This window comes from Etheostoma spectabile, unplaced genomic scaffold, assembly GCF_008692095.1.
Source record: "Etheostoma spectabile isolate EspeVRDwgs_2016 unplaced genomic scaffold, UIUC_Espe_1.0 scaffold00008891, whole genome shotgun sequence".
NCBI classification, from domain to species: Eukaryota; Metazoa; Chordata; class Actinopteri; order Perciformes; family Percidae; genus Etheostoma; species Etheostoma spectabile.
Genome location: NW_022603637.1, coordinates 5,645 through 32,947, shown reverse-complemented (window position 1 = coordinate 32,947; position 27,303 = coordinate 5,645). Strand labels below are relative to the sequence as shown.

At 44.3% G+C, this 27,303-nt stretch overlaps 1 protein-coding gene across 1 annotated transcript; it reads left to right on the top strand.

Annotated features, from left to right (window-relative positions):
- The first annotated feature begins 395 nt into the window (after positions 1 to 395).
- LOC116678961 (NLR family CARD domain-containing protein 3-like) lies at positions 396 to 27,303 on the top strand. Its single transcript, XM_032508698.1, has 11 exons — positions 396 to 558; positions 6,457 to 6,579; positions 10,206 to 10,322; positions 11,801 to 11,917; positions 14,378 to 14,459; positions 14,620 to 14,827; positions 14,962 to 16,729; positions 16,919 to 17,092; positions 19,606 to 19,779; positions 26,360 to 26,406; positions 26,530 to 27,303. Exons 1-11 carry the CDS (start codon positions 458 to 460, stop codon positions 27,063 to 27,065), a joined length of 3,447 nt encoding a protein of 1,148 aa, XP_032364589.1. The 5' UTR covers positions 396 to 457; the 3' UTR covers positions 27,066 to 27,303.

Below are 27,303 nucleotides of genomic sequence, written 5' to 3'. Positions count from 1 at the left end.
TGGAGTCTGGTCTCCATTAGAGGACAGAAAGAAGACATTAGTCCTGGAGTCTGGTCTCCATTAGAGGACAGAAAGAAGACATTAGTCCTGGAGTCTGGTCTCCATAAGAGGACAGAAAGAAGACATTAGTCCTGGAGTCTGGTCTCCGTTAGAGGACAGAAAGAAGACATTAGTCCTGGTCTTTCCAGTGTCCCTGTTGTCCCAGAAAGTTGAGGACCGACAGAGCAGGATGAGCAGAGAGCAGAAATCATTCAGTGAAGATCTTCAGACTTTATCTTCTGCTCGATAGCTTCTAGTTTCTCCAGCAGCTTCTGTTTCTGGACATTAACAAGTGGTCTTCCTCTCTTTCTAACAGGACCAATCAGAGACCAGACCCTGCTGGACCTGGACCCAGCTGTGTGTAGAGTAACCGGTCCATGCTACTTTAAAAACAAGGCGACCTGTAAGGGAGATTAGAATGGAGAAGTGGAGAATGGACATGGAGAGAAGAATGGAAATGGATCTGATGAGAATGGAAATGGAGAGGAGGGAACTGGAAATGGAGATGAGAAGACTGAGGTGAGTTGTTCTGAAACCTCCAACAAACTAGAAGTCATGTTGTCTCATTGGGGGGGGGGGTCTTCTCGTAGAGGGTCTCTTTGTTTCCAGCCCACGGTAGCCTGTTGCCCAGGTGCACTCTGGGATATCTATGGACCTGTTTTCACCCGGTTTTAAAATCATTCTCTCACTAATTTCATATTCCGAGCTGAATGCTTCTTCCTTCTGGGAGTTTTAACCCTCCCTGTTCATGGAGGTTTCTGTTAACAGGCTCGTGGTGATAAAGAATCAGTTTGATTAAAAAGATGGAGTTAATGTCCTCAGTTTCCGTCTTTGTCATCATAGTTCATAGAGTAAATAACCTTTATCTTCTGACCGGGACATTTACCGTAGACTGGGAATCCAGAAATTCCCACATTTCATGTGAAATTGAACCCAACCAACAACATGTCCGTGAAAGCAGCAGAGTCCAATCTGGTTCTGACTGTGTCAGATTAAAGCCTCGCAGTGGAAGGGGGTCAGAAAGCAGCCGACACACGAGAAACCAGGACCAGGACGCTAACCTAGCTTAGCTTAACACAAACACTGGGATTCATCGTTGTCCCGAATCATGCAGACCTAACTACGCTGTACTAGTACTACACTATGCTGTACTAGTACTACACTACGCTGTACTAGTACTACAGATATGTCTCCTGTTGGGATTTCTTAGCCTCTCATTGGCTGATCTCTAGAGGGAACGAGGGATCTGATTGGTCGAAGCAGCGGCTGTGAAATGGTTTCATTTACTTTATGAAGTCAGCAACATGACCCAACCTTTAAAGAGCCGAGTCCTCCTGAAGAACAGGGGCGTCTTATTAAAGTAGAGTCTTAGAAAGGAGATCTTATTAAAGTAGAGTCTTAGAAAGGAGATCTTATTAAAGTAGAGTCTTAGAAAGGAGATTTTATTAAAGTAGAGTCTTAGAAAGGAGATCTTATTAAAGTAGTCTTAGAAAGGAGATCTTATTAAAGTAGAGTCTTAGAAAGGAGATCTTATTAAAGTAGAGTCTTAGAAAGGAGATCTTATTAAAGTAGAGTCTTAGAAAGGAGATCTTATTAAAGTAGAGTCTTAGAAAGGAGATCTTATTAAAGTAGAGTCTTAGAAAGGAGATCTTATTAAAGTAGAGTCTTAGAAAGGAGATTTTTATTGTTTTTAATCAGTGTTTCTGTCAGAAAGTTATAATTTTAACAATTAGGCTTACAGACATATTTATCTTAATTATATACAGTGAGGAAAATAAGTATTTAACACGCTGCTATTTTGCAAGTTCTCCCACTTAGAAATCATGGAGGGTCTGATGTCCTCGTAGGTGCATGTCCACTGTGAGAGACATATCCACTGTGAGAGACATGTCCACTGTGAGAGACATAATCTAAAAAAACATCCAGAAATCACAATGTATGATTTTTTATTTGTATGATACACCTGCAAATAAGTATTTGAACACCTGAGTAAATCCATGTTAATATCTGGTCCAGCAGCCTTTGTTTCCAACGGTTCCTGTAGTCCTTCACCAGGTCTGACACCCTGCAGAAGGGATTCTGGCCCCCCCTCCACACAGATCTTCTCTAGACCAGTCAGGTTTCTGGGCTCCCTCCAAAGATTCTCTATTGGGTTTAGGTCTGGAGACTGGCTAGGCCCCCCCAGAACCTTGATCTGCTTCTTCCAGAGCCCCCCTTGGTTCTCCTGGTTGTGGTCTTCAGGTCTTTGTCATGTTGGAAGACCTCGACCCATCTTCAATGCTCTAACTGAGGGAAGGAGGTTGGTCCCCAAAATCTCCCAATCCATGGCCCCGGTCCTCCTCTCCTTAATACAGGGCAGTCCCCCTGTCCCATGTGCAGAAACCCCCCCAAAGCATGATGCTACCCCCCCATGCTCCACAGTAGGGATGGTGGTCTTGGGATGGTCTTCATCATTCTTCTTCCTCCAAACACGATTAGTGGAATTAGGACCAAAAAGTTCTATTCTGGTCTCATCTGACCACAGGACGTCCTCCCATGACTCCTCTGGATCCTCCAGATGGTCGTTGGCAGACTTAAGACGGGCCTGGACATGGTCTGGTTTAAGCAGGGGAACCTTCCGGGCCATGCAGGATTTAAACCATGACGTCTTAGTGTATTACCAACAGTAACCTTGGAAACGGTGGTCCCAGCTCTTTCCAGGTCCTGGACCAGCTCCTCCCGTGTAGTTCTGGGCTGGTTTCTCACCTTTCTTAGGATCATGGAGACCCCCCGAGGTGAGATCCTGCAGGGAGCCCCAGTCCGAGGGAGACTGACAGTCATGTTTAGCTTCTTCCATTTTCTAATGATGTCTCCAACAGTGGACCTGTCTTCACCAAGCTGCTTGGACATGTCCCCATAGTCCTGTCCAGCCTTGTGGAGGTGGACAATTTAGTCTCTAGTGTCTTTGGACAGCTCTTTGGTCTTGGCCATGTTAGTAGTTGGATTCTTACTGATTGGATGGGGGGGACAGGTGTCTTTATGCAGCTAACGTCCTCAAACAGGTGCATCTAATTTAGGACAATAAATGGAGGGGGGGGGACATTATGAAGACAGACTAACAGGTCTTTGAGGGACATTATGAAGACAGACTAACAGGTCTTTGAGGGACAGAATTCTAGCTGATAGACAGGTGTTCAAATACTTATTTACAGCTGTATCATACAAATAAATAGTTTAAAAAATCACACATTGTGATTTCTGGATGTTTTTTAGATTAAGGCTGAATCCCATTTCTCCATCTTACCCCTTTCACCCCTACCCCTTACCCCAAGGGTAAGACAAACAAAACATCCCCATATGAAATGGGACACCACTTGGTGACATCACCATACAGCATTGATCACAAACTTCCAAGATGGCGTCTCTGTCTGTCGACTGTGTGGGTTTGGACAACAGTGTCATATGTATTTATATATTTAACAGTTATTTTATGTTCACTTTGGTAGTGCAGAGGCAGATGTTCTTATCTGTGTAGTACTTAGGTCTGTTTGCAATATGTATACACATGTATCATGTGTCCAGGGCCTTGTGAAAGTATTGGGCCTCCTTGAACTTTTCAACCTTTTGACACATTTCAGGCTTCAAACATAAAGATATAACATTTTATTTTTTGTGAAGAATCACCAACAAGTGGGACACAATTGTGAAGTGGAACGAAATCTATTGGATATTTTAAACTTTTTTAACAAATAAAAAACTGAAAAGTGGTGCGTGCTAAATAATTGGCCCTCTTGCGTTAATACTTTGTAGAGCCCCCTTTTGCTGGATTCCAGCTGCAGGTCTCTTGGGGGACGTCTCTATCAGTTTAACATCCAGAGATTGAAGTTCTTGCCCATTCTTCCTGCAAAACAGCTGGAGCTCAGTGAGGTTGGATGGAGAGCGTTTGTGAACAGCAGGTTCAGTTCTTTCCACAGATTCTGGATTGGATTCAGGTCTGGACTTTGACTTGGCCATTCTAACACCTGGATCCGTTTATTTGGGAACCGTTCCTTTGTAGATGTTGCTGTATGTTTGGGATCATGGTCTTGTTGGAAGATAAATCTCCGTCCCAGTTTCAGGTCTTTTGCAGACTCCAACAGGTTTTCATCCAGAATGGTCCTGTATTTGGCTGCATCCATCTTCCCCTCAGTCTGAACCATCTTCCCTGTCCCTGTTGAAGAAAAGCAGGCCCAGACCATGATGCTGCACCACCATGTTTGACAGTGGGGATGGTGTGTTCAGGGTCATGAGCTGTGTTGCTTTTACGCCAAACATATCGTTTTGCATTGTGGCCAAAAAGTTTGATTTTGGTTTCATCTGACCAGAGACCTTCTTCCACATGTTTGGTAGGTCTCCCAGGGGGCTTGTGGGTAACTTTAGACGAGACTTTTTATGGATATCTTTGAGAAATGGCTTTCTTCTTGCCACTCTTCCATGAAGGCCAGATGTGTGCAGTGTCCGACTGATTGTTGTCCTATGGACAGACTGTCCCACCTCAGCTGGAGGTCTCTGCAGTTCATCCAGAGTGATCATGGGCCTCTTGGCTGCGTCTCTGATCATCTTCTCCTGGTCTGAGCTGAAGGTTTACAGGGACCAGGTCTTGGTAGATTTGCAGTGGTCTGATACTCCTTCCATTTCAAAATGATCGCTTGCACAGTGCTCCTTGGGATGTTTAAAGCTTGGGAAATCTTTTTGGATCCAAATCCGGCTTTAAACTTCTCCAGACCAGTATTACGGACCTGCCTGGTGTGTTCCTTGGTCTTCATGATGCTCTCTAGGCTTTCAACAAAACCCTGAGACTATCACAGAGCAGGTGCATTTATACAGAGACCTGATCCCACACAGGTGGATTCTATTTATCCCCATCAGTCATTTAGGACCACATGGGATCATTCAGAGATCCTCGCTGAACTTCTGGACTGAGTTTGCTGCTCTGAAAGTAAAGGGGGCCAATCATTTAGCACGCACCACTTTACAGTTTTTTATTTGCTAAAAAAGTTTAAAATATCCAATAGATTTCGTTCCACTTCACAATTGTGTCCCACTTGTTGGTGATTCTTCACAAAAAATAAAATGTTATATCTTTATGTTTGAAGCCTGAAATGTGTCAAAAGGTTGAAAAGTTCCAGGGGGCCGAATACTTTCACAAGGCACTGTACATACATATACACCCTGTATACATGGTGTGTTGTATATCTGTTTCAGTTACCCTTTTGAATGTCATTGATGTTCACAAAAACATTTTGTTGACAAAAATCTGTCTTTATTGCTGATAAATTTAACATAACAGGTAAAAACATTACATTAAATATATTATATTACAGAAACATTATCAACTATTAGACCCATAACTAACATGTCACACACATAAAAAGGCTTCATATGTGTAAAACTAAAAAATACAAACAAGACCACAAATAAACAAATTAACTACAGCTGTTCTGATATTCCAGACCAGTCTGAAGCCTGTTGGCCAGTAACCCCCCCCCTCATATATTTTATCAGTGTCCCATATCAAAACCAACAACAATATACAAGTACATGACCAATGAACAGGAATTAATTACAAATGATTACAATAATACAGTAGGCTACCAATGCAATAATGAATGGGTACAACATGAACACAGGATTTAGGAAACGTCTGCGTTTTCAGCCCCAAACTGGACCAGCTCCTGTGTCCTCCTGTGTCCTCCTGTCTCCTCCTGTGTCCTCCTGTGTGAGACAGGGCGGTATATGTAAGCACGTGGCGATGTATCATAGACCGTTAATATTAATATATATTTATATACAGTCTATGCGATGTATACAGTCCATTCAAGGCAGAAATATGTGGGACTGTTCAACGTTAGCGATTAGAGTTAGCATTGCAAGCTAGCGATTTTTAAAAGGTTTCAGTTAGGAACATGGTTGCAAGTATACATGTACAGGACTGCATAGACCACAAAACAAGACTGTTGTAACTTTTTAATCAATTATTTAAGCCGAAAGTACTTACATTTATGTGTCTCTCTGGTCGACGGGCAGCCATTGATGCCTGTGTGTTTTCAAGTGAGGTCGCGTCCACACTAGGTTTCTAGGGCTATACAGCCCTCGGTCTATCCCCTCCCCCTCGGCCCTAATAGGTATTGGGACAGCACTAGGTCCCGCGTGAACGCGCAAAAGCTAGGGGAAGGGGTAAGGGGTAGGGGTAAGACAGAGAAATGAGATTCAGCCTATGTCTCTCACAGTGGACATGCACCTATGGTGACAATTTCAGACCCTCCATGATTTCTATGTGGGAGAACTTGCAAAATAGCTGAGTGTTGAAATACTTATTTTCCTCACTGTATGTTCTCAGTTATATTATGCAGGGAGTCTTTAACTGAACATGTGACCTTCAATATGTTCTTCTATCAGGACCCATCAGAAACCAGACCCTCCTGATCCTGAACCTGAACCCAGCTGTGTGTCCTTTAAGAGCGACCGGTCACGTGATCGCTTTATCGACTTTAAAGGAGATCAACCCTCTGCTGGAAAGAGGTCAGCTGTTAATAATATTATAATATTACTGATTCATCCTATATACATATATACAGTGTTGTGAAAAAGTGTTTGCCCCATTCCTCATTTCCTGTTCCTTTGCATGTTTGTCACACTTAAGTGTTTCGGAACATCAAACCAATTAAACAATAGTCAAGGACAACACAAGTAAACACAAAATGCAATTTGTAAATGAAGGTGTTTATTATTAAAGGTGAAAAAAAAATCCAAACCATCATGGCCCTGTGTGAAAAAGTGATTGCCCCTAAACCTAATAACTGGTTGGGCCCCCTTAGCAGCAACAACTGCAACCAAGCGTTTGCGATAACGTGCAATGAGGCTTTTACAGCGTCCTGGAGGAATTTTGGCACTCATCTTTGCAGAATTGTCCTAATTCAGTTACATTAGAGGGTTTTCGAGCATGATCGGCCTTTTTAAGGTCATACCACAACATCTCAATAGGATTCAGGTCAGGACTTTGGCTAGGCCACTCCAAAGTCTTCATTTTGTTTTTCTTCAGCCATTCGGTGGTGGACTTGCTGGTGTGTTTAGGATAATTTTCCTGCTGCAGAACCCAAGTTCGTTTCAGCTTGAGTACACGAACAGATGGTCGGACATTCTCCTTCAGGATCTCTTGGTAGACAGCAGAATTCATAGTTCCTTTTATCACGGCAAGTCTTCCAGGTCCTGAAGCAGCAAAACAGCCCCAGACCATCACACTACCACCACCATATTTTACTGTTGGTATAATGTTCTTTTTATGAAATGCAGTCGTCCTTCTACGACATACGATATACTTGGACACACACATTCCAAAGAGTTCCACTTTTGTCTCATTGGTCCACAGAATGTTGTCCCAAAAGTCTTGGGGATCATCAAGATGTGTTGTGGAGAAATTGAGACGAGCTTTGATGTTCTTTTTGCTCAGCAGTGGTTTTCTCCTTGGAACTCTGCCATGCAGGCCATTTTTGCCCAGTCTTTTCCTGATGGTGGAGGCATGAACGCTGACCTTAACTGAGGCAAGTGGGGCCTGCATTTCTTTGGACGTTGTTGTGGGATCTTTTGTGACCTCTTGGATGAGTCGTCGCTGCGCTCTTGGGGTAATTTTGGGCGGCCGGCCACTCCTGGGAAGGTTCACCTCTGTTCCATGTCTTCTCCATTTGTGGATAATGGCTCTCACTGTGGTTCGCTGGATTCCCAAAGCTTTGGAAATGGCTTTATAACCCTTTCCAGACTGATAGATCTCAATTACTTTCTATCTCAATTGTTCCTGAATTTCTTTGGGTCTCGGCATGATGTCTAGCTTTTAAGGATCTTCTGGTGGACCTTACTGTGTCAAGCAGCTCCTATTTAAGTGATGCCTTGATTGTGAACAGGTGTGGCAATAATCAGGCCTGGTTGTGGCTAGAGAAATTGAACTCAGGTGTGGACAACCACAGTTATAGTATGTTTTAACAAGGGGGGCAATCACTTTTTCACACCACTGTATATCATATCTTGTCTAAATTAAATGGCCTCCACACATAACTTGTGTGTAACTTGACAGTGTTTAACAAGCCTACCTGATGCTCTGTTCCAAATGTGGTAAAGCAAACATTTGGTAAATATAGGTCATTTATCCCTTCTGAGGTCAAGTGCTTCGTATATGACGCTAAAAGGCACTTCGGATTCATAACTTTGTAATCAGAATCAGAATAAGAAATACTTTATTGATCCCCAATGGGAAACTCTGTGTCCCAGTAGCACCAGTAGTAAGAAGACAAAGACGTAGCACTGCAACAGGCAGCATGCACGTTAGCGCATGCGCACACTTCACTTCAGATGCATCAGAATCAGCATTATAGCAAGATAGTGTACAAGACATAACAACATAACAACATAATGCACAAGACTACACATGGTACATGTGGATACATGAAGACATTTTTTGAGGTGACTCCGGAGGATGGGAAAAACAAACAAAAAGAGGCCAAGGCAGTCAGACGGAAGGGGGGGGGTGGGGGGTAGGGGAGGGCATATATGGTGTGGAGTGAGAGTTGTGTGTGTGTGTGTGTGTATAATATGAAGCGTCAAACTGTCCAAGTTGTTAGAAAGTTCAGTTCATTCTGCCTTGCCTTGAAGAGATAAGCTAATGCACAGGAGTAGATAGTAGTCCAGCTGCAGGCTGTTTACCCGCTTGGGTGATGGAGGGGGGTGGGCATAGATCACAATTTCAATCCAATTTAGGTTGATTTGGCGAAATTTGTCCAAATCAATGTCCATCAATCAATATTACTCGTCCTCAGCGTCATACGTGCATCCAATTCATGAGGTTCCTTCTGCGCCCCCCCAGACCAATCTGAGATGTTAGAGACAGTTCACAGGACTGGTCAGCCCTCAGATGTAAAACCTTCATCCTCTCAACCATTCCGTGTAGGCACTCTTTAAGTTCCCCAGACAGCTTGTGGGTAAATTTGCTGGCGGCTGTCTTACCAATTTTCCAATAGGTCAGGGAGACTCCAAGGCCAAGGATCAGGAGCCCCACCAACAGAATTCCAATTATTCAATTAACGTTTTCCACAGTGAGAACGTCCAGGCAGACCATTTGCCAATCCTCCCAGGAATCATGAGCGTAGCCTGCAGGGAGCGTCCCACTGGGGCAGACCGGTTTTCCCGGTGAAGCATGCTTGAGTGAAAAAATCTTGTCAATAGCGCTGAGTGACCATTTAATTAATTCCATGTCGAATGTTCCAGGAAAGCAGCAGGCAGGGGACAAAGAGAAAAGAGGAAAAGTTCCACGAGACAGGGAAGACAGACTGGGAAGGAGCCAAGCTAAGATAAGAGGGGAGAGGAGGAAAAACACAACTGCTCTCAACAGAAGAAGGAAGAAGTAACTTAATAATATAACTAGTAGAAACATACTTCTGATTCATAACTTAATAATATGACTAGTAAAAACATGCTGTCTTTTGGAGCTAAAAGCTAACAGTGTCCCCGTTGTGCTGATGTCTTTGTTGTCTTCCTGTCCCCTACAGAAGGTTTTATTTGGACCTGGATGACTCCACATACATAGAACTGTTGTAGACAACACAATGCTCGGGAGGCATGGCTGTGTGTGTGATGTCAACATATATCTAATATTTATGTTCTGTTTTATTTTTTATTTATTCATTTGTCTTTATGGTCCTACGACCTTTATAACCTTCAGGTGACCTCAGTGCAGCACACATATTCTACTAGATCAGTTTTTCCTGAAAAGAAATGATGTCCATAGAGAGACGATGGCCAGCAGGTTAATGTTGTAAGATCTTTTATAGAAGATGAAAGCAGACGGCCCAGAGGTTATTAATAATCCGTTGGGGCTCGGGGATGTTTGTAACAACAATGTACCGCCGACCTTGCAGCTCACGCCTCTCAATATTTCCTGACGATTGCCCCCCCGCGTTATGCTTCGGGTTCCTCTTTTGCGAGCTCCCCGGTCCGCCGATGCCAACTGGCGTCCAGACAACGTGCACGTGGAGGCTTGGACCTCGTCCTAACTGCTTGCAGTTCTAGTTTTAGTCGCTGCTTGTATCTGCAGCAGTTTTTGTGTCTGAATATTAAAAAGTGGATTTCCATCCCTGTTGGTCTTACTCTCTGTGTAACAGGATCCATCAGAGACCCGACTCTGCTGGACCTGAACCCAGCTGTGTGTCCTTTAAGAGCGACCGGTCAACTCATCGCCTCATTGACTTTAAAGGAGATCAACCCTCTGCTGGAGAGAGGTCAGCTGTTAATAATATTATAATATTACTGATTCATGTTTTAACTTTTATGTCTCCAGAGAAGTTTTTGGAGTTTATTCTCAGCATCTTTCTTCTTCACATATATTTATATTCTCCATCTGAAAGCTGTCCAGTTAAACCAGTCTTCACCTCTAGCCTTTAGGTAAATACTGGATCAGGTCTGGTCCTGTATAGTCTCTGGTGTTTGAGCTGTTGAACCCAGTTTTTTGTCTAGTTCATTGAACTTCTTTGTGTTAGTCTAGTTTTAGTCGCTGCTTGTATCTTCAGCAGTTTTTGTGTCTGAATATTAAAAAGTGGATTTCCATCCCTGTTGGTCTTACTCTCTGTGTAACAGGATCCATCAGAGACCAGACTCTGCTGGACCTGGACCCAGCTGTGTGTCCTTTAAGAGCGACTGGTCAAATCATCGCCTACATAGTAACCAGTAGGTTTCTGGTGAACGTGGGTTTCAGACATGCTGCTTGGTTTAAATGTGACTCCCGTTGCGTCTCTGCCATCGAGAGATTTTTTTTTTTTTACTGTCAGCTGCCCCCGCCCCCTCTCTCTCTGTGTCTCTCCCTTACTCACCACAACACACACACACCACACACACACACACACCACACACACACACCATTGATCTGAAGCTTGATGCTGGTCATGTAAATAGTTTTCTAATCAGCAATAAATATAACAATTTTTGATCAACTCATATCAATTGCATGCTTAAATAACATACCGGTTAAAGCCCCGCACATTTCAAGAGAACCCGACCCACTTCCGGGTAAATCTGACCACTCCGGTTTAGGCCCCGCCCAGTCCGAGTACGGATCCGGATACAGATAATTCATGTGGTAAACAGATACAGATAATGCTGTACTCGCTCATCCCTAGTCAACACACAACCTTAAGGAAGTGTTTCCCATGCCTCCCGATGTTATCTACCAGATGTGTCAAAGACGGGCCGTTAGGGGGCGCTATAATCAACGTTTGTTAGTTTTGTCTAAAAACTCAATGCATTTCAATGTGAAATTTGCAATTGCAATCTATCTGCCACAGTAAAGTCTATCAACACCAAACCTGTGATGATTGTTTACCATGCAGCTCGGAGGCTCTGTACCAAACTTGGTAAAGACGAGCTTTTATAGAAAATGGAACCAGACCGACAAAAGGTTATTAATAATCCTTTGGGGCTCTGGGATGTTTGTAACAACAATGTACCGCCGACCCTGAAGCGCACGCCTCTCAATATTTCCTGACTTTTGCCCTTCCGCGTTACGCTTCAGGTTCCTCTCTTGCGAGCTCCCCGGTTCCCCGATGCCGACTGGCGTCGAGAAGACGTGCGTGGGGAGGCTTGGACCTCGTCCTAACTGCTTGCAGTTCTAGTTTTAGTCGCTGCTTGTATCTGCAGCAGTTTTTGTGTCTGAATATTAAAAAGTGGATTTCCATCCCTGTTGGTCTTACTCTCTGTGTAACAGGATCCGTCAGAGACCAGACTCTGCTGGACCTGGACCCAGCTGTGTGTCCTTCAAGAGCGACTGGTCTAATGATCGCTTCATTGACTTTAAAGGAGATCAACCCTCTGCTGGAGAGAGGTCAGCTGTTAATAATATTATAATATTACTGATTCATGTTTTAACTTTTATGTCTCCAGAGAAGTTTTTGGACCAACATTAAAAATCTTTACATCCACGTGTTCACTGAATCACGCCGAGTCACGTGATATAGGCCACGCCCATTTCTGCTTAAAGTTGTTTTTGCAATAAGCACGGAACCTACTTCTTCGAACTCGTCCTAGGCCGTGTGACAGATCTACATGAAACCTGGTGTGTAGCATCTCCAGATGGTCACGACAAAAAGTTATATAAAGAATTTTGCTACGTTAACGTGTGCACATTTGACGACCAAACTAATTTTATGAAGTAAGCTAACAAACACATATATCATATCTTGTCTAAATTAAATGGCATCAACGCATAACTTGTGTGTAACTTGACAGTGTTTAACAAGCCTACCTGATGCTCTGTTCCAAATGTGGTAAAGCAAACATTTGGTAAATATAGGTCATTAGGGGGCGCTATAATCAGCGTAGACCATTTTGGGCTTTTTTATAATTTTATTTAGTAAGCTAACGAACATATATCATATCTCAGCCAAGTTAAATGGTATCAACACACAACCTTAAGGAAGTGTTTCCCATGCCTCCCGATGTTGTCTACCAGATGTGTCGAAGACGGGCCGTTAGGGGGCGCTATAATCAACGTTTGTTAGTTTTGTCTAAAAACTCAATGCATTTCAATGGGAAATTTGAAATTGCAATCTATCTGCCACAGTAAAGTCTATCAACACCAAACCTGTGATGATTGTTTACCATGCAGCTCGGAGGCTCTGTACCAAATGTGGGAAAGACAAGCTTTTATAGAAAATGAAACCAGACCGACAAAACCATGTCCATCTGACCTACGCCACCTCTGGAGTCAACAAATCCTTTGGGGCTCTGGGACGTTTGTAACAGCAGTGTACCGCCGACTCTGCGGCACACGCCTCTCGATATTTCCTGACGTCTGCCTCCCCGTGTTACGCTTCCTGTTCCTCTTTTGGCAGCTCCCCTGTTCACCGATGCCAACTGGTGCATGGACCACAGTAGCAAAGCGACGCGGTTCACACAGCAGGGCTGTGGACTCCTATTGTTTTTCCTCCTCTTTTCCTTTTTGACCATATGATTATTCTTCTCCGCATAAAACTTCCACTCCAGCCTAAATCGTACATGGGGGCGGTGTGCCATTTTCAGGACTGGTCCAAAAACTCTGCAAAGACCTCAGACGCTACAATGTACCCACTTCCACCACTAGGAGGCGCTATAGCGGAAAAACCCTTTGGGTCCTATAACTCCCAAACTGTATATCTGACATTTAAAAACCTTATATCCACGCGTTCCCTGGATCCTACTGTATCTCGATATAGGCCACGCCTATTTCCGCCTAGACTTTTATTTGTTAAAATATTCTGATTAATAATCCTTACTGATTCATGTTTTAACTTTAATTTCTCCAGAGAATGCATTCTCAGCATTTTTCTTCTTCTTCACATATATTTATATTCTCCATCTGAAAGCTGTCCAGTGGGACCGGTCTTCAACTGTAGATCTCAGTTTAATACTGGACCTGGTCTGGACCAAAAGGATCTGGTGTTGTAGCCCCATCAAAAAAAGCATTTTAAATCTCCCGTAGCTTCAGAGTGCCCTTTCCAGGGTAACTTTATGTGCACCCCCCCCCTCCCCATAAGACCATAAGTTAAGACACATAAGTTTCAGTGCGTGGCTTCATCACCAGATTTCCCCCCCTTTGGAAGCAAAAAACGGGGAACCACCATCCAACAGTATCCTCAGTCCATGTTAGCTGTTCTCGCCAACTAAAAAAACAGGCCCATCTAAGCCCTCCCCCCCCCGCTGAGTCAGCTGAGGACAACCGCTCAAAAATCGTTTTGAGGACAACCCCAAACTTCTTCTGCCTATAAATGTTTTCTTCCATGACCACTCAAAAACTTTATTCAATGTTGTAACCCATTTGAATTGTTTTTTTTAAGCTAAGCACCCCCTGACCAGCGCAAACGCAAAAACAAAAACCTTTTTTAACTAAAACATTTAAATGTTCCATTAGAAATGTTTAGAATCTATCACTTCATTCATTAATATAATATAATTTTTTAGGAATTTATGAATACCATTTTTGCACAGATTTCACATACGCCCTGCAGTATTCCAAAGTACACCTAGTACCAAATTAAAAAAAAAAACCTGCTTCAGACCAACCTTGTTGGAGCCCTTGTTTACCTCTTACTTCTTTACATTCACAATATGGTCAGCAGGACCACCAACAGGGGGGTCAGCAGGACCACCAACAGGGGGGTCAGCAAGACCACCAACTCTTTACTGTCAGGGGAAACCATCTGATTCTATGTTGGAATCAACACTTTAAGTCCCAGAACCTTTACCTTGTGTGTGTCTCTGTGTGGACAGACATGATGGGAGCTAATTCTTCCTGATTCCTCCACAGAGTGGACCAGGAGAGCTCAGAGGGTCCCAGTGGGTCCCAGTCCTCCCAGCAGCATCAAACCCACCTGGACTCCATCTTTATGGTCTGTACATGTACACCAACTACTTTGACATCTATTCTGTTCCCAATCATCTCCATGCTGCCCTGTTAAGACCAGAGGGTCCTCAGTCTGTCCATCATGGATCTGATGGTTGCTTCCATGATTTCAGTCTGATTGTTATTCATATAATCTTCTGTTCCAGCTGCTGGAGAACGGCATTGTCACTTTTGTGAAGAACGAGCTGAAGAAGATCCAGAAGCTTCTGAGACCAGATCACCCAGAATGCCCAGAGAGTCAGAGGGAGGATGAGGATGAAGAGCAGAGGAGGAGCAGAGAGGCGTTTCTGAAGATCACACTGCGCTTCCTGAGGAGAATGAAGCAGGACGAGCTGGCTGACCGTCTGCAGAGCAGTAAGAGGATTTCTCTAAAGATTTAACTTGCTGGACTAATGGGACGTTTACTAATGTCTCCAGAGAAGGGTCAGAGTATGTTCCTGTTCCTTTATAAATCACCTACTGATCTTCTTTGTTCTGTGTTCATTCAGGAAGTCCAGCAGGAGTTTGTAAGCGTAAACTCAAATCTAAGCTAGACAGGAAGTTCCAGCGTGTGTTTGAGGGGATTGCTAAAGCAGGAAACCAAACCGTTCTGAATCAGATGTTCACAGAGATCTACCTCCTGAAGGGAGGGGCTGCAGGGGTCAATGATCAACATGAGGTCAGACAGATTGAAACAGCATCCTGGAAACCAGACACACCAGAACCAGCAATCAGACAAGAAGATATCTTTAAAACCCCACCTGGAAGAGATAAACCAATCAGAGCAGTGATGACAACGGGAGTGGCTGGCATTGGGAAAACAGTCTTAACACAGAAGTTCACTCTGGACTGGGCTGAAGGCAAAGCCAACCAGGACATCCAGTTCACATTCCCATTCACCTTCAGAGAGCTGAATGTGCTGAAAGAGAGAAAGTTCAGCTTGGTGGAACTTGTTGATTACTTCTTTAGTGAAACCAAAGAAGCAGGAATCTGCAGGTTTGAAGAGTTCCCGGTGGTCTTCATCTTTGACGGTCTGGATGAGTGTCGACTTCCTCTGGACTTCCTCAACACTGAGATCCTGACTGATATTAAAAAGTCCACCTCAGTGGGTGTGCTGCTGACAAACCTCATCAGGGGGAATCTGCTTCCCTCTGCTCGCCTCTGGATAACCACCCGACCTGCAGCAGCCAATCAGATCCCTCCTGGGTGTGTTGACATGGTGACAGAGGTCAGAGGGTTCACTGACGCCCAGAAGGAGGAGTACTTCAGGAAGAGATTCAGAGATGAGGAGCAGGCCAGCAGAATCATCTCCCACATCAAGAGATCACGAAGCCTCCACATCATGTGCCACATCCCAGTCTTCTGCTGGATCACTGCTACAGTTCTGGAGGACGTGTTGAAGACCAGAGAGGGAGGAGAGCTGCCCAAGACCCTGACTGAGATGTACATCCACTTCCTGGTGGTTCAGTCCAAAGTGAAGAACATCAAGTATGATGGAGGAGCTGAGACAGATCCACACTGGAGTCCAGAGACCAGGAAGATGATGGAGTCTCTGGGAAAACTGGCTTTTGAGCAGCTGCAGAAAGGCAACCTGATCTTCTATGAATCAGACCTGACAGAGTGTGGCATCGATATCAGAGCAGCCTCAGTGGTCTCAGGAGTGTTCACACAGATCTTTAAAGAGGAGAGAGGACTGTACCAGGACAAGGTGTTCAGCTTCGTCCATCTGAGTGTTCAGGAGTTTCTATCTGCTCTTCATGTCCATCTGACCTTCACCAACTCTGGAGTCAACCTGCTGGCAGAAGAACAAACATCATCAACACAGTTCTACCAGAGTGCTGTGGACAAGGCCTTACAGAGTCCTAATGGACACCTGGACCTGTTCCTCCGCTTCCTCCTGGGTCTTTCACTGCAGACCAATCAGAAGCTCCTACGAGGTCTGCTGACACAGACAGGAAGTAGCTCAGAGTCCAATCAGGAAACAGTGAAGTACATCAACAAGAAGATGGATGAGGGTCAGTCTGCAGAGAGAAGCATCAACCTGTTCCACTGTCTGAATGAACTGAATGATCGTTCTCTAGTGGAGCAGATCCAACGGTACCTGAGTTCAGGACGTCTCTCCACAGATGAACTGTCTCCTGCTCAGTGGTCAGCTCTGGTCTTCATCTTACTGTCATCAGAAGAAGATCTGGACGTGTTTGACCTGAAGAAATACTCTACTTCAGAGGAGGCTCTTCTGAGGCTGCTGCCAGTGGTCAAAGCCTCCAAAAAAGCTCTGTAAGTGGGACAGAATCCATCTATTTATAATATTTTGTAACCTACTAAGTATGACATATGGCTGAGATTGATTTATTACTGTCTCTCCAAAAAAGCTCTGTAAGTGATATTTAATCATCAACAAATTCTACGATATCTTTCAACAGGAGTTAAATATAACAACTTGTTTCCTTCCTGTTGTCTCTCCAGGCTGAGTGGCTGTAACCTGTCAGAGAGAAGCTGTGAAGCTCTGTCCTCAGTTCTCAGCTCCCAGTCCTCTAGTCTGAGAGAGCTGGACCTGAGTAACAACAACCTGCAGGATTCAGGAGGGAAGCTGGTCTCTGATGGACTGAAGAGTCCACACTGCACTCTGGAGACTCTCAGGTCAGACCAACAACAATAATCTTTGAAAACACAGTACTGAAAAATACTTTGGAGTAAAACATGTGAATGTTTCCAAAGTATTTTATTCTGATCTAGAATCACTTCATAAAGAATGAATAATGAACTGTGGCTGAGATCCAGAAATCATTTATTTTAATATCATGTGACTTTGTTTATTCCTGATTATACACCTATATATATATATATATATATATATATATATATATATATATATATATATATATAATATACCAGTTTTCTTCTTCCTGACTCTGGCGAGAGCAGACGTGTTTTTCCTCCTCTCCCCTCTTATCTTAGCTTGGCTTCTTCCCAGTCTGTCTACCCTGTCTTGTGGAATCTCCTTTTCTCTTTTCTCTTTGTCCCCTGCCTGCTGTTTTCCTGAAACATTCGAAATGGAATTGATTAACTGGTCACTCAGCGCTATTGACAAGATTTTTTCATCTAAACATGCTTCTCCGGGGGAGCCGGCCTGCCCCAGCGGGACGTTCCCGGCAGGCTATGTTCGCAATTCCTATTCACGGGATTGGCAGGTGGTCTACCTGGACGTTCTCACTGTGGAGGACGTTGAAGATATTTGGATAATTGTACTACTGTTGGTGGGGCTCCTGATCATCGGCCTTGGGGTCTCGCTGACCTACCGTAAAATTGGTAAGACAGCCGCCAGCAAATTCACCCACCAGCTGTCTGGGGAACTTAAAGAGTGCCTACACGGAGTGGTTGAGAGGATGAAGGTTTTACATCTGAGGGCAGACCAGTCCTGTGAACTGTCTCGTAACATCTCAGACTGGACCGTCGAAGCGCAGAAGGGGATTGATACCAACAGGGCCCAGTCGGTGGAGTTGCTTCGTGTAACCACCGGACTGGCTGAAAAGGTAGATGGACTACAAAAATCACTACGTGACCTGGATGCTCGCATGACGCTGAGGTCGGTGACAAATGAGTGATGGACATTGATTTGGATAAATTCTACCGAGTCACCCTAAATTGGACTGCAACTGATCAACTACCCCCCCCCCCCAAAATTCCTTCACGTTTTCACATGAACTGTGTGTTGTCTTGTGCATTATGTTGTGATGTTTGTATTACCATGTTGCTGTCTGCATTGTTTCTTTTCGAGATAAGCGTGTGGTGGCGCTGTTCCATAGCTGCCGCCCGGAGGCTTGCTCCAACCTAAGTCAAATTCCTCGTATGTATACTTGTATGTCATACCTGGCGAATAAAGCTGATTCTGATTCTGATTCTGATTCTGAAGTAGATCCAACCAGACAATCTGATTGGTCATCTAGACATTTAGAACATCCTCAAATCAGCATGACAGCCCCCCCAGTGACATTGGAGCACACCTGGTGCATCACATGACATATTACTCCATCATTTCCATGGCAACATTGCAACTTCCAGAGCTGAATCATAGAAACAGTAACGTTAGCCCACAACATCGATACAATGGATTGTTTTGTTGTTAATTTTGATTCATACGGAGGACTTAGTTTTGATGAATGGTTGGAAGAGGATGAGACGTGAATCATTGGATGAAACAACATTTTAATCTCTGGAGATAACTGTTACTGGAATAATTTGGATCACATCAGCTGTTTGGACTACATCAGCTTTTTGGACCACATCAGCTGTTTGGACCACATCAGCTGTGCCACTGATCAATAATGAAGTTTGCAGATGTATAGCACTTAAATCTATCCATGAACATGTTTTTATGTCAGTAGATATTTTAGTTATAACCAGATTAAGTTAGCCAAGCAGTTTGGTGTTTATATGTGCGGAAGTTATTGCATTTTGGAATATTCCACGATCTCTAGATCTTTTTATTTAGTTGGTAACCATTGTTTTATAATCTCTTCTTACATAAGAGGGTTTTGATTTAATGTGATAAGTTTAGTTTAGTTTGAACAACGGGCTTATTCCTGTTGTGAATACATTTCTGTCTACACATCCAAGACATCTTGCCCCCCCCCCCCCTTTTCTTCCCCATGTAATACTTTCTAGATCTTCCACTGAATTTAACAACTTGTTTCCTTCCTGTGGTCTCTCCAGGCTGAGTGGCTGTAACCTGTCAGAGAGAAGCTGTGAAGCTCTGTCCTCAGTTCTCAGCTCCCAGTCCTCTAGTCTGAGAGAGCTGGACCTGAGTAACAACAACCTGCAGGATTCAGGAGGGAAGCTGATCTCTGATGGACTGAAGAGTCCACACTGCACACTGGAGACTCTCAGGTCAGGATTCATTAACCCGTTCAACTGATGACCATTTAAACTCTGACTAACTTTAGTTGATAAGCAGCTGACGTGTAGCTTTGTGTCTGTTGATATGATAAACTTTAGCAGTAGTTTTGAGACTAAATAATTAAATACTGCAGATGATTTTAAAGATCATCCTGAATCTGGACTAAAATGTACCTGGAAAACAAACAAAGAAAGAACTAGCACATGGCTCCACGTGTTGACAGAGGCTTCCTGTGTGTTGTTCTGTGTGTTTCTAGTCTGTCAGGCTGTCTGATCTCAGAGGAAGGCTGTTCTTCTCTGGTCTCAGCTCTGAGCTCCAACCCCTCCCACCTGAGAGAGCTGGACCTGAGCTACAATCATCCAGGAGACTCAGGAGTGAAGCTGCTGTCAGCGGGACTGGAGGATCCTCTCTGGAGACTGGACACTCTCAGGTACACACACTGATCAACAAGAAGGAGATGTTAGTGTAGAAAGTTTTAAAGGAGAACTTCTCCAGGAACTAAAATGATAACTCCCTTTGTTAATAATTGACGTAGTTTGGACAGATACCAGACTGCCATTTTAAGAAACATCCTTTTCCCTCTTTCTCTGGATTAAATCAGTTTCTACTCGGCAGAGAGAAGTCCAGGACAGGCTTAGCCTAGCTTAGCACAATGCTAAATGTGCTTTACACTGTGAGCAGAGTGTGTGGATGAAGCATTAATCTCCTCTTTAGACAGACTAGTTAGCTAGAGGTTTAAAATGTCAGTTGCCGGTGCTGCATGGCTCATATGATCGATCAGAGACGTACTCTGACGTCTGGACCAGTTATTTCTCTAAGTTCCTCTTGTGCTGGGAGAGTACGGCTCTACGTTCTAAAAGTCTCTCAAAACGCTCTTTCCTAGTCCCTGTGGTGCAAACACAATATATGTCTCTCTACAGAGAAACGTCCACTGTTGCACCAAATGGTTGTCCTTGGGGTAAATGTTGGGTCTCTGTAAATGAAAAGCTGTAATCCTGTCCACATTCAGGCTGGGAGTGGACACAGGGTGGAGACCAAGACTGGGTTTGTTGTCGTTGTTTTTCCTATACCTTACATGACCCATTTCTTCTGTAAAGCTGTGCCAGTGTTTGGATCTCTCCTCTTACTCTCCAACACCACAGAAGAAGTTCTTGAATGCAGCTAACTTCAGTTGCTGGAGTAACAGCGTGGGAGACGCCGCCTGCTGGACCTGGACCAGGACCTGGACCTGGGCCAGAGATATGACCCAGGGCCAGAATATCATAGTTTTCCCGAGATGAGAGACCCAAACCTCCTCGAGGTTTACCAGAGGGACAGCACCGGATCACCCTGCTGACATTTGTCCCCAGTTTTATTGTCCTTAACACAGCAGCTGTGTGTTGTTGAGCAGGAGAGGCTAACCTGGATTTGTTCCAGTGTTTCCGTGGTAACTCTGCTATAGCGGCCGGCCACGTCTGTTTTGGAGCAGCAGAGAGCAGACATTTCCAGTTGCCCCGGCATGAGAGACCCAGACCCCCGTTGGTATTTGGTCTGGTAGAGACCCAACCCCCGTTGGTATTTGGTCTGGTAGAGACCCAGACCCCCGTTGGTATTTGGTCTGGTAGAGACCCAAACCCCCGTTGGTATTTGGTCTGGTAGAGACCCAGACTGTGATGTTATGGATACATTGGGTTAAGAACTCCATTACCCAGCATGCCACGGTAGTGGAAGCTGGAGGCAGGAAGTAAAAAACAGTAGTAGCCATGCGGGTAGCACAGCAGCGTTGTTCGAAGAAAGCTGTTGAGTAAAGTATGTTCAACCAGCAAATACGCCTCGTCTGCTTATTATAAAGTTTAAGCAAAGCAACACATGGTGTCAGAAGTGGCCGCGAGCAGCTACGGAAGGAAGATTTGTCGCGGGTGCAAGACGGCAACATGCTAGGAGAGTTTGCTACGGCGTGTGATGGCTACAAGAGGCAGTGGAAGTGAAGCGGGGGACGAGGGACAGATCGAACAAGTAGAAGAGGATCTTGTGCCCGAATTGGAGGACATCCAGCAACAAGAGAGGGCTGGGGAAGTCCTGATACCCCGACGTTCAGTAATGGAGAGGCTAAGTCCACCCACTTCCATGCAACTGACTGGTAATCTTGCTGATAATTGGAAGCGTTTTAAGCAAAGATTTAATATATATTTAGCAGCAAGTGGAGCAGGGGGTGAGGACGAAAAATTGAAAGCTCACATCCTTTTGCATGTTATGGGAGAAGATGCTTTGGACATATATAATAGCTTTCAGCTGGATGAAGCTAATCTGACATTAGCAGATCTAATGACAAAGTTTGAAGAGTACTTCGTGCCTAGTCAGAATGTGACATTTGAGAGGTATAAGTTTTTCACCCATGATCAAAAGCAAGGAATACCTTTTGACCAGTACTTAGCAGAGCTTCACATACTAAGCAAAACATGTGAATTTGGCACCCTGAGAGATTCACTAGTGAGAGACAGGATTGTTTGTGGCACAGTGGATAATGCACTTAGAGAAAGACTGCTCAGAGAGACTGGACTTACACTAGACAAGTGTGTCACTATGTGCAGAGCAGCGGAAACCACTCGAGCACAAGCAAAGAGCTTCGGAGAGGTGAAACTACAGTGCATGCAGTACATAAAGAGCTGAGGAAAAAGACAACATTTACCAAACAAAAAGATCAGAAAGAGAAATCTGAAGAATTCAAATGTGGTAAATGTGGAGGCAGCCACAAGCCAAAATCATGTCCTGCCTATGGAAAATCTTGTAACAAATGTGGAAAGAGCAATCACTATGCAAGATGTTGCAAGTCAGCTTTTAAACAGAAAGTTCACGCAGTTGGTGAGGATGAAGAGGAGGATGATGAGTTCATCGTAGATGTGGTACGTGCCCATAAAACAGAAAAAGAGGAATGGATTGTGCCAATAGAGGTGAATGAGACGATAATACTGTTCAAGTTAGATACAGGTGCCCATGTAAACCTGTTATCTTTTGAAGACTATAAAAATTGACAGTGAAAAGTAAAATTCATCCTATAAAAACAAAAGTGACAGGATACACTGGAGAACGGGTTCCTGTTAAAGGCGGATGCATCGCAACCTTTAAACACAGAGGCCAGCAGATAAGAGCATTGCTGCTGATCGTGGATACGAGTGCACAACCAATTCTGGGACTCAAGACATGTACAAAGCTCAATCTGGTTAAAAGAGTGTTTGTTGTGACATCAGATACTGCAAATGACCATGACTCACTCATGGAGGAGTATAAGGACTGTTTCGAAGGACTTGGATGTCTACCTGGAGAACACAAAATACGTGTGGATAAAAGTGTGCCTCCTGTTGTGCATCCTTGCAGGAAAATTCCTTTTGCGCTGCGTAGTAAACTGAAAGAGGAGCTAGCGCGCATGGAAAAATTGGAGGTCATCAAGAAAATAGACGAACCAACTGAATGGGTCAGCTCGCTGGTTGTTTTGCAAAAGAAAACAGGTGCTCTGAGAACGTGCTTGGACCCAAGGGACTTGAACAAAGCGATAAAAAGAGAACACTTTAAGTTACCAACCAGAGAAGAAATCATGGCACAGTTTGCGGGAGCTAAATGGTTCAGTAAACTAGACGCTTCGTCAGGGTTCTGGCAGCTGAGGCTGGACGAGGAGAGTTCGAAACTGTGCACATTCAATACACCTGAGGGCAGGTACAGGTTTCTTCGTCTGCCGTATGGTATCTTGTCAGCACCTGAAGTCTACCATAAGACTATACACATGATCTTCGAGCACATACCAGGAGTGGAGACAATGATGGATGACATCATAGTCTGGGGGTCGAATCGAGAAGAACATGACGAAAGACTGAGACAAGTTTTAGACAAGACAAGGGAAGTGAATCTGAAACTTAACAAAGACAAATGTGAGTTTGGAGTGAAAACACTTACCTTTGTGGGAGATGTTGTCAGTGAAGAGGGAGTGAAGCCTGACCCGAGAAAAACGTCAGCAATCAACAACATGGAAAGACCAAACAACAAAGATGAGGTCAGACGTTTTCTGGGAATGGTCACCTATCTGGCCAAGTTCGTCCCACAGTTGTCAGCGCAGTCAGCACCTCTCAGGAGTCTTCTTGAACAGAAGAATGAATGGATCTGGTCTCATGAGCAGGAGAAATGTTTTGTGAAACTGAAGGAGACTCTGACACAAGAGCCCGTGTTAAAGTTTTATGACCCAGAAAAGAGAACAAGAATCTCAGCAGATGCGTCACAGTACGGCCTGGGAGCGGTGCTGCTGCAGCAATACGACGAGCAGTGGCTACCTGTCGCCTATGCGTCCAGAGCCTTGACAAGCGCGGAGTCCAGGTACGCTCAAATTGAGAAGGAGCTATTAGCAAGCATGTATGCATGTGAACGCTTTCACCAATATGTCTATGGTCAAGCTTTTGAAGTAGAAACTGACCATAAACCTCTGGTGTCCATCATGTCCAAACCTCTGAATGACTGTCCTGTGCGGATACAACGCATGCTAATCAGGCTGCAAAAATATGACGTGCACATGATATATACACAAGGGAAATACATGTACACCGCCGACACCTTGTCTAGAGCAGTGGATAAAGGGAACGTACGGACAGCGAGAGCAATGCAGAAATACAGGCATACGTGGACATGATTGTGACAAATCTGCCAGTAACAGCTGACAGAACAGAACAGATAAGGAGAGAGACAAATGCTGACGAAACTATGAAAGAACTCAAGCGTGCGATACAGAAAGGATGGCCTGAAAACAAAAAGGATTGCCCCATGAACATAAAAGACTACTGGAACTGCAGAGCCGAGTTCACTGTGGTAGATGACTTAGTGTTGAAGGGGAGCAAGTTTGTTATTCCATCGTCACTACGTAAACAAATGCTCCAAAAGATACACGAAGGCCACCTCGGAGAAGTCAAGTGTAAACGACGGGCAAGAGAAGTAATGTACTGGCCGAGAATCAACCAAGATATCAGCCAGACAATAGCGTCATGTGAACTTTGTCGCATCCACAGGCCAAAACAACAAGCTGAGCCACTGATGACTCATCCGGTGCCCCACAGACCTTACTACAAGGTTGGAACTATTTGACTGTAATGGAAAGAGTTACATAGTGGTCACTGACTACTTTTCAAATTATCCAGAAGTTGGAGCGCTGCCGTCAATATCAAGCAAGGCAGTCATCAGCTACCTCAAAGCTGTCTTCGCCAGACATGATGTCCCATGTGAAGTGTTTTTCGGACAATGGGCCTCAGTTTTCCAGCAGCGAGTTTGCTGCCTTTGCCAAAGAATGGGGGTTTCAACACTCTACGTCGAGTCCCACCTATCCCAAGTCCAACGGCTTAGCAGAAAGCTCAGTGAAAACAGTGAAAAGCATGATGAAAAAAGCACAGGACAGAGATGACTTTCAGAAAGTTTACTGATCTATAGGAGTGCACCTCTACAGAACGGGCTATCACCAGCCCAAATGCTGATGGGTAGACGCATTCGCTCTAACCTACCAATAATGAAGACCTGCTGACGCCAAAAAGTGCTCATAAAGTCAGAAAAGTAAAGGAGGAACAGAAAGCGAAACAAAAACATTGGTTTGATCGAACGGCAAATCAATTACCGATGCTGAAGCCTGGAGACATGGTGCGTCTCAGGGACATCTCTACAGGCACATGGAGACTAAAGGGACAGGTGGAGGAGGAAGTTGCTCCACGCTCCTACAGGATCCAGACGGAGAATGGAGTGTTTCTGAGGAGGAACCGCACGGATCTTCAACTACAGCTGACTGAGAAGGACACTACAGCTCAGGAGACAGTTCAGCGGGACACGGCTGAATCTATGGAGCTAACTGACAGTGGTCTCACAGCAGCGTCTGCACCACCAGCTGTTGAGACACCTTCCAAACTGTCGAAATTGCCAGCTGCTGGAGTACAGGCTAGACCTAAGAGACATGTTCAGCCACCTAAACGGTTGATTGAAAGTTGCTAAAGTTTAGTTTTTTTTTTGGAGGAGCAAAATGCAACATGGACCTTTTAAGATGAAAAAGAAAAGAAAAAAAAAAAATCGAAGTTTAAACTGAAACATTTGTTTACATGTATAGTTAAGAACTTGAAGATGGCTATGTTTCTACGGGGGTAAATGTTATTTAGTTATAAAGGTAAAGATTGTTTTATTAAAGGGGGAAAGATGTGATGTTATGGATACATTGGGTTAAGAACTCCATTACCCAGCATGCCACGGTAGTGGAAGCTGGAGGCAGGAAGTAAAAAACAGTAGTAGCCATGCGGGTAGCACAGCAGCGTTGTTTGAAGAAAGCTGTTGAGTAAAGTATGTTCAACCAGCAAATACGCCTCGTCTGCTTATTATAAAGTTTAAGCAAAGCAACACACAGACCCCCGTTGGTATTTGGTCTGGTAGAGACCCAGACCCCCAGTGGTATTTGGTCTGGTAGAGACCCAGACCCCCGTTGGTATCTGGTCTGGTAGAGACCCAGACCCCCGTTGGTATCTGGTCTGGTAGATAACGGGCTCTGATCTGGATGTGAAAGCAGTTAGAAACAGACGATGTTACAATAACATTGGTTTTGGTTCCAATCAACAAATAATAAAAATATAATTTATAATAGGAATAATTAATCTTCATCTCAATATTTATCAAAATAATCGGAATTATCAACATCCTATTTTACAATAATTGATAATTTCATCATGATTTCTCTCTCTGTCTTCCAGCTGATGTCCTCATTATGTAACATGTAGTCTATGATGAAGACATCATTTTATGGACGTTGGACACGTCAAACGTCCCGATGTCCTAAAGACTAAAAGGGTAGATCCCAGGGAAGAAGTTAAAGGAAATTAAACTGAATGAAAGATTAGAATTGATTGACGGCCGAAATATGAATATAAAATGAGGAAAGCCCAGCGCTCCATTAGACCAGAACCCAGCGCTCCATTAGACCAGAACCCAGCTGTGTGAGAGAGTGATGTAATGACCCCCCCTCCTTTCAGGGTGGAGCCTGCTGGAGTCAGATGGTTGACACCAGGTCTGAGGAAGTGTAAGTGTGTTTTTAATTTCATTCATCAGACTGTGACATCACTCATTCAACCCTGTGATGTCATCACCAGAGAGCTGATTGGTTAATAACTGCAGCTGTGTTGTGTCTCGTTCTCTCCGTCAGATTCCTGTGAACTCACAGTCGACACCAACACGGTGAACAGGAAACTCAAACTGTCTGACAACAACAGGACGGTGACATATGTGGAGGAGGATCAGCCATATCCTGGTCATCCAGAGAGATTTGAGTCCTGGTGTCATCCTCAGCTGCTGTGTAGAGATGGTCTGACTGGTCGCTGTTACTGGGAGGTCCAGACCAGAGGATGGGTTGTTATATCAGTTAGTTACAGAGGAATCAGGAGGACAGGAGTCAGCAGAGACTGTGTGTTTGGATGTAATGATCAGTCCTGGTGTCTGTTCTGCGATGATGATCGTTACTCTGTCTGGCACAATAACAGAGAAACCCCCATCTCGTCCTCCCGTGTCTCTGGTAGAGTAGCAGTGTATGTGGACTGTCCTGCTGGCTCTCTGTCCTTCTACACAGTCTCCTCTGACTCACTGATCCACCTCCACACCTTCAACACCTCATTCACTCAGACTCTCTATCCTGGGTTCAGGTTCAGGTCTCGTGGCTCCTCAGTGTCTCTGTGTCCTGTGTAGGACGGAGAGTCTCCTCCTGTCTCTCACTGCTGATCAGCTGAGTCTGGACAGGATCCCACTTCCAGAAATATGTGAGCTTATTGTTATGAACTAATGAATGAACTTTGCATGGAATAATCCAGGATGATTGACCAGATTCCTCGTGAACATTGTAATCTTCTTCCACTTCCAGATGGAAGCTGTGATCATGAAGTTGTAGAAATGCCGTTGACTTGTGCCATGTTTAGTTTGGAGTTCT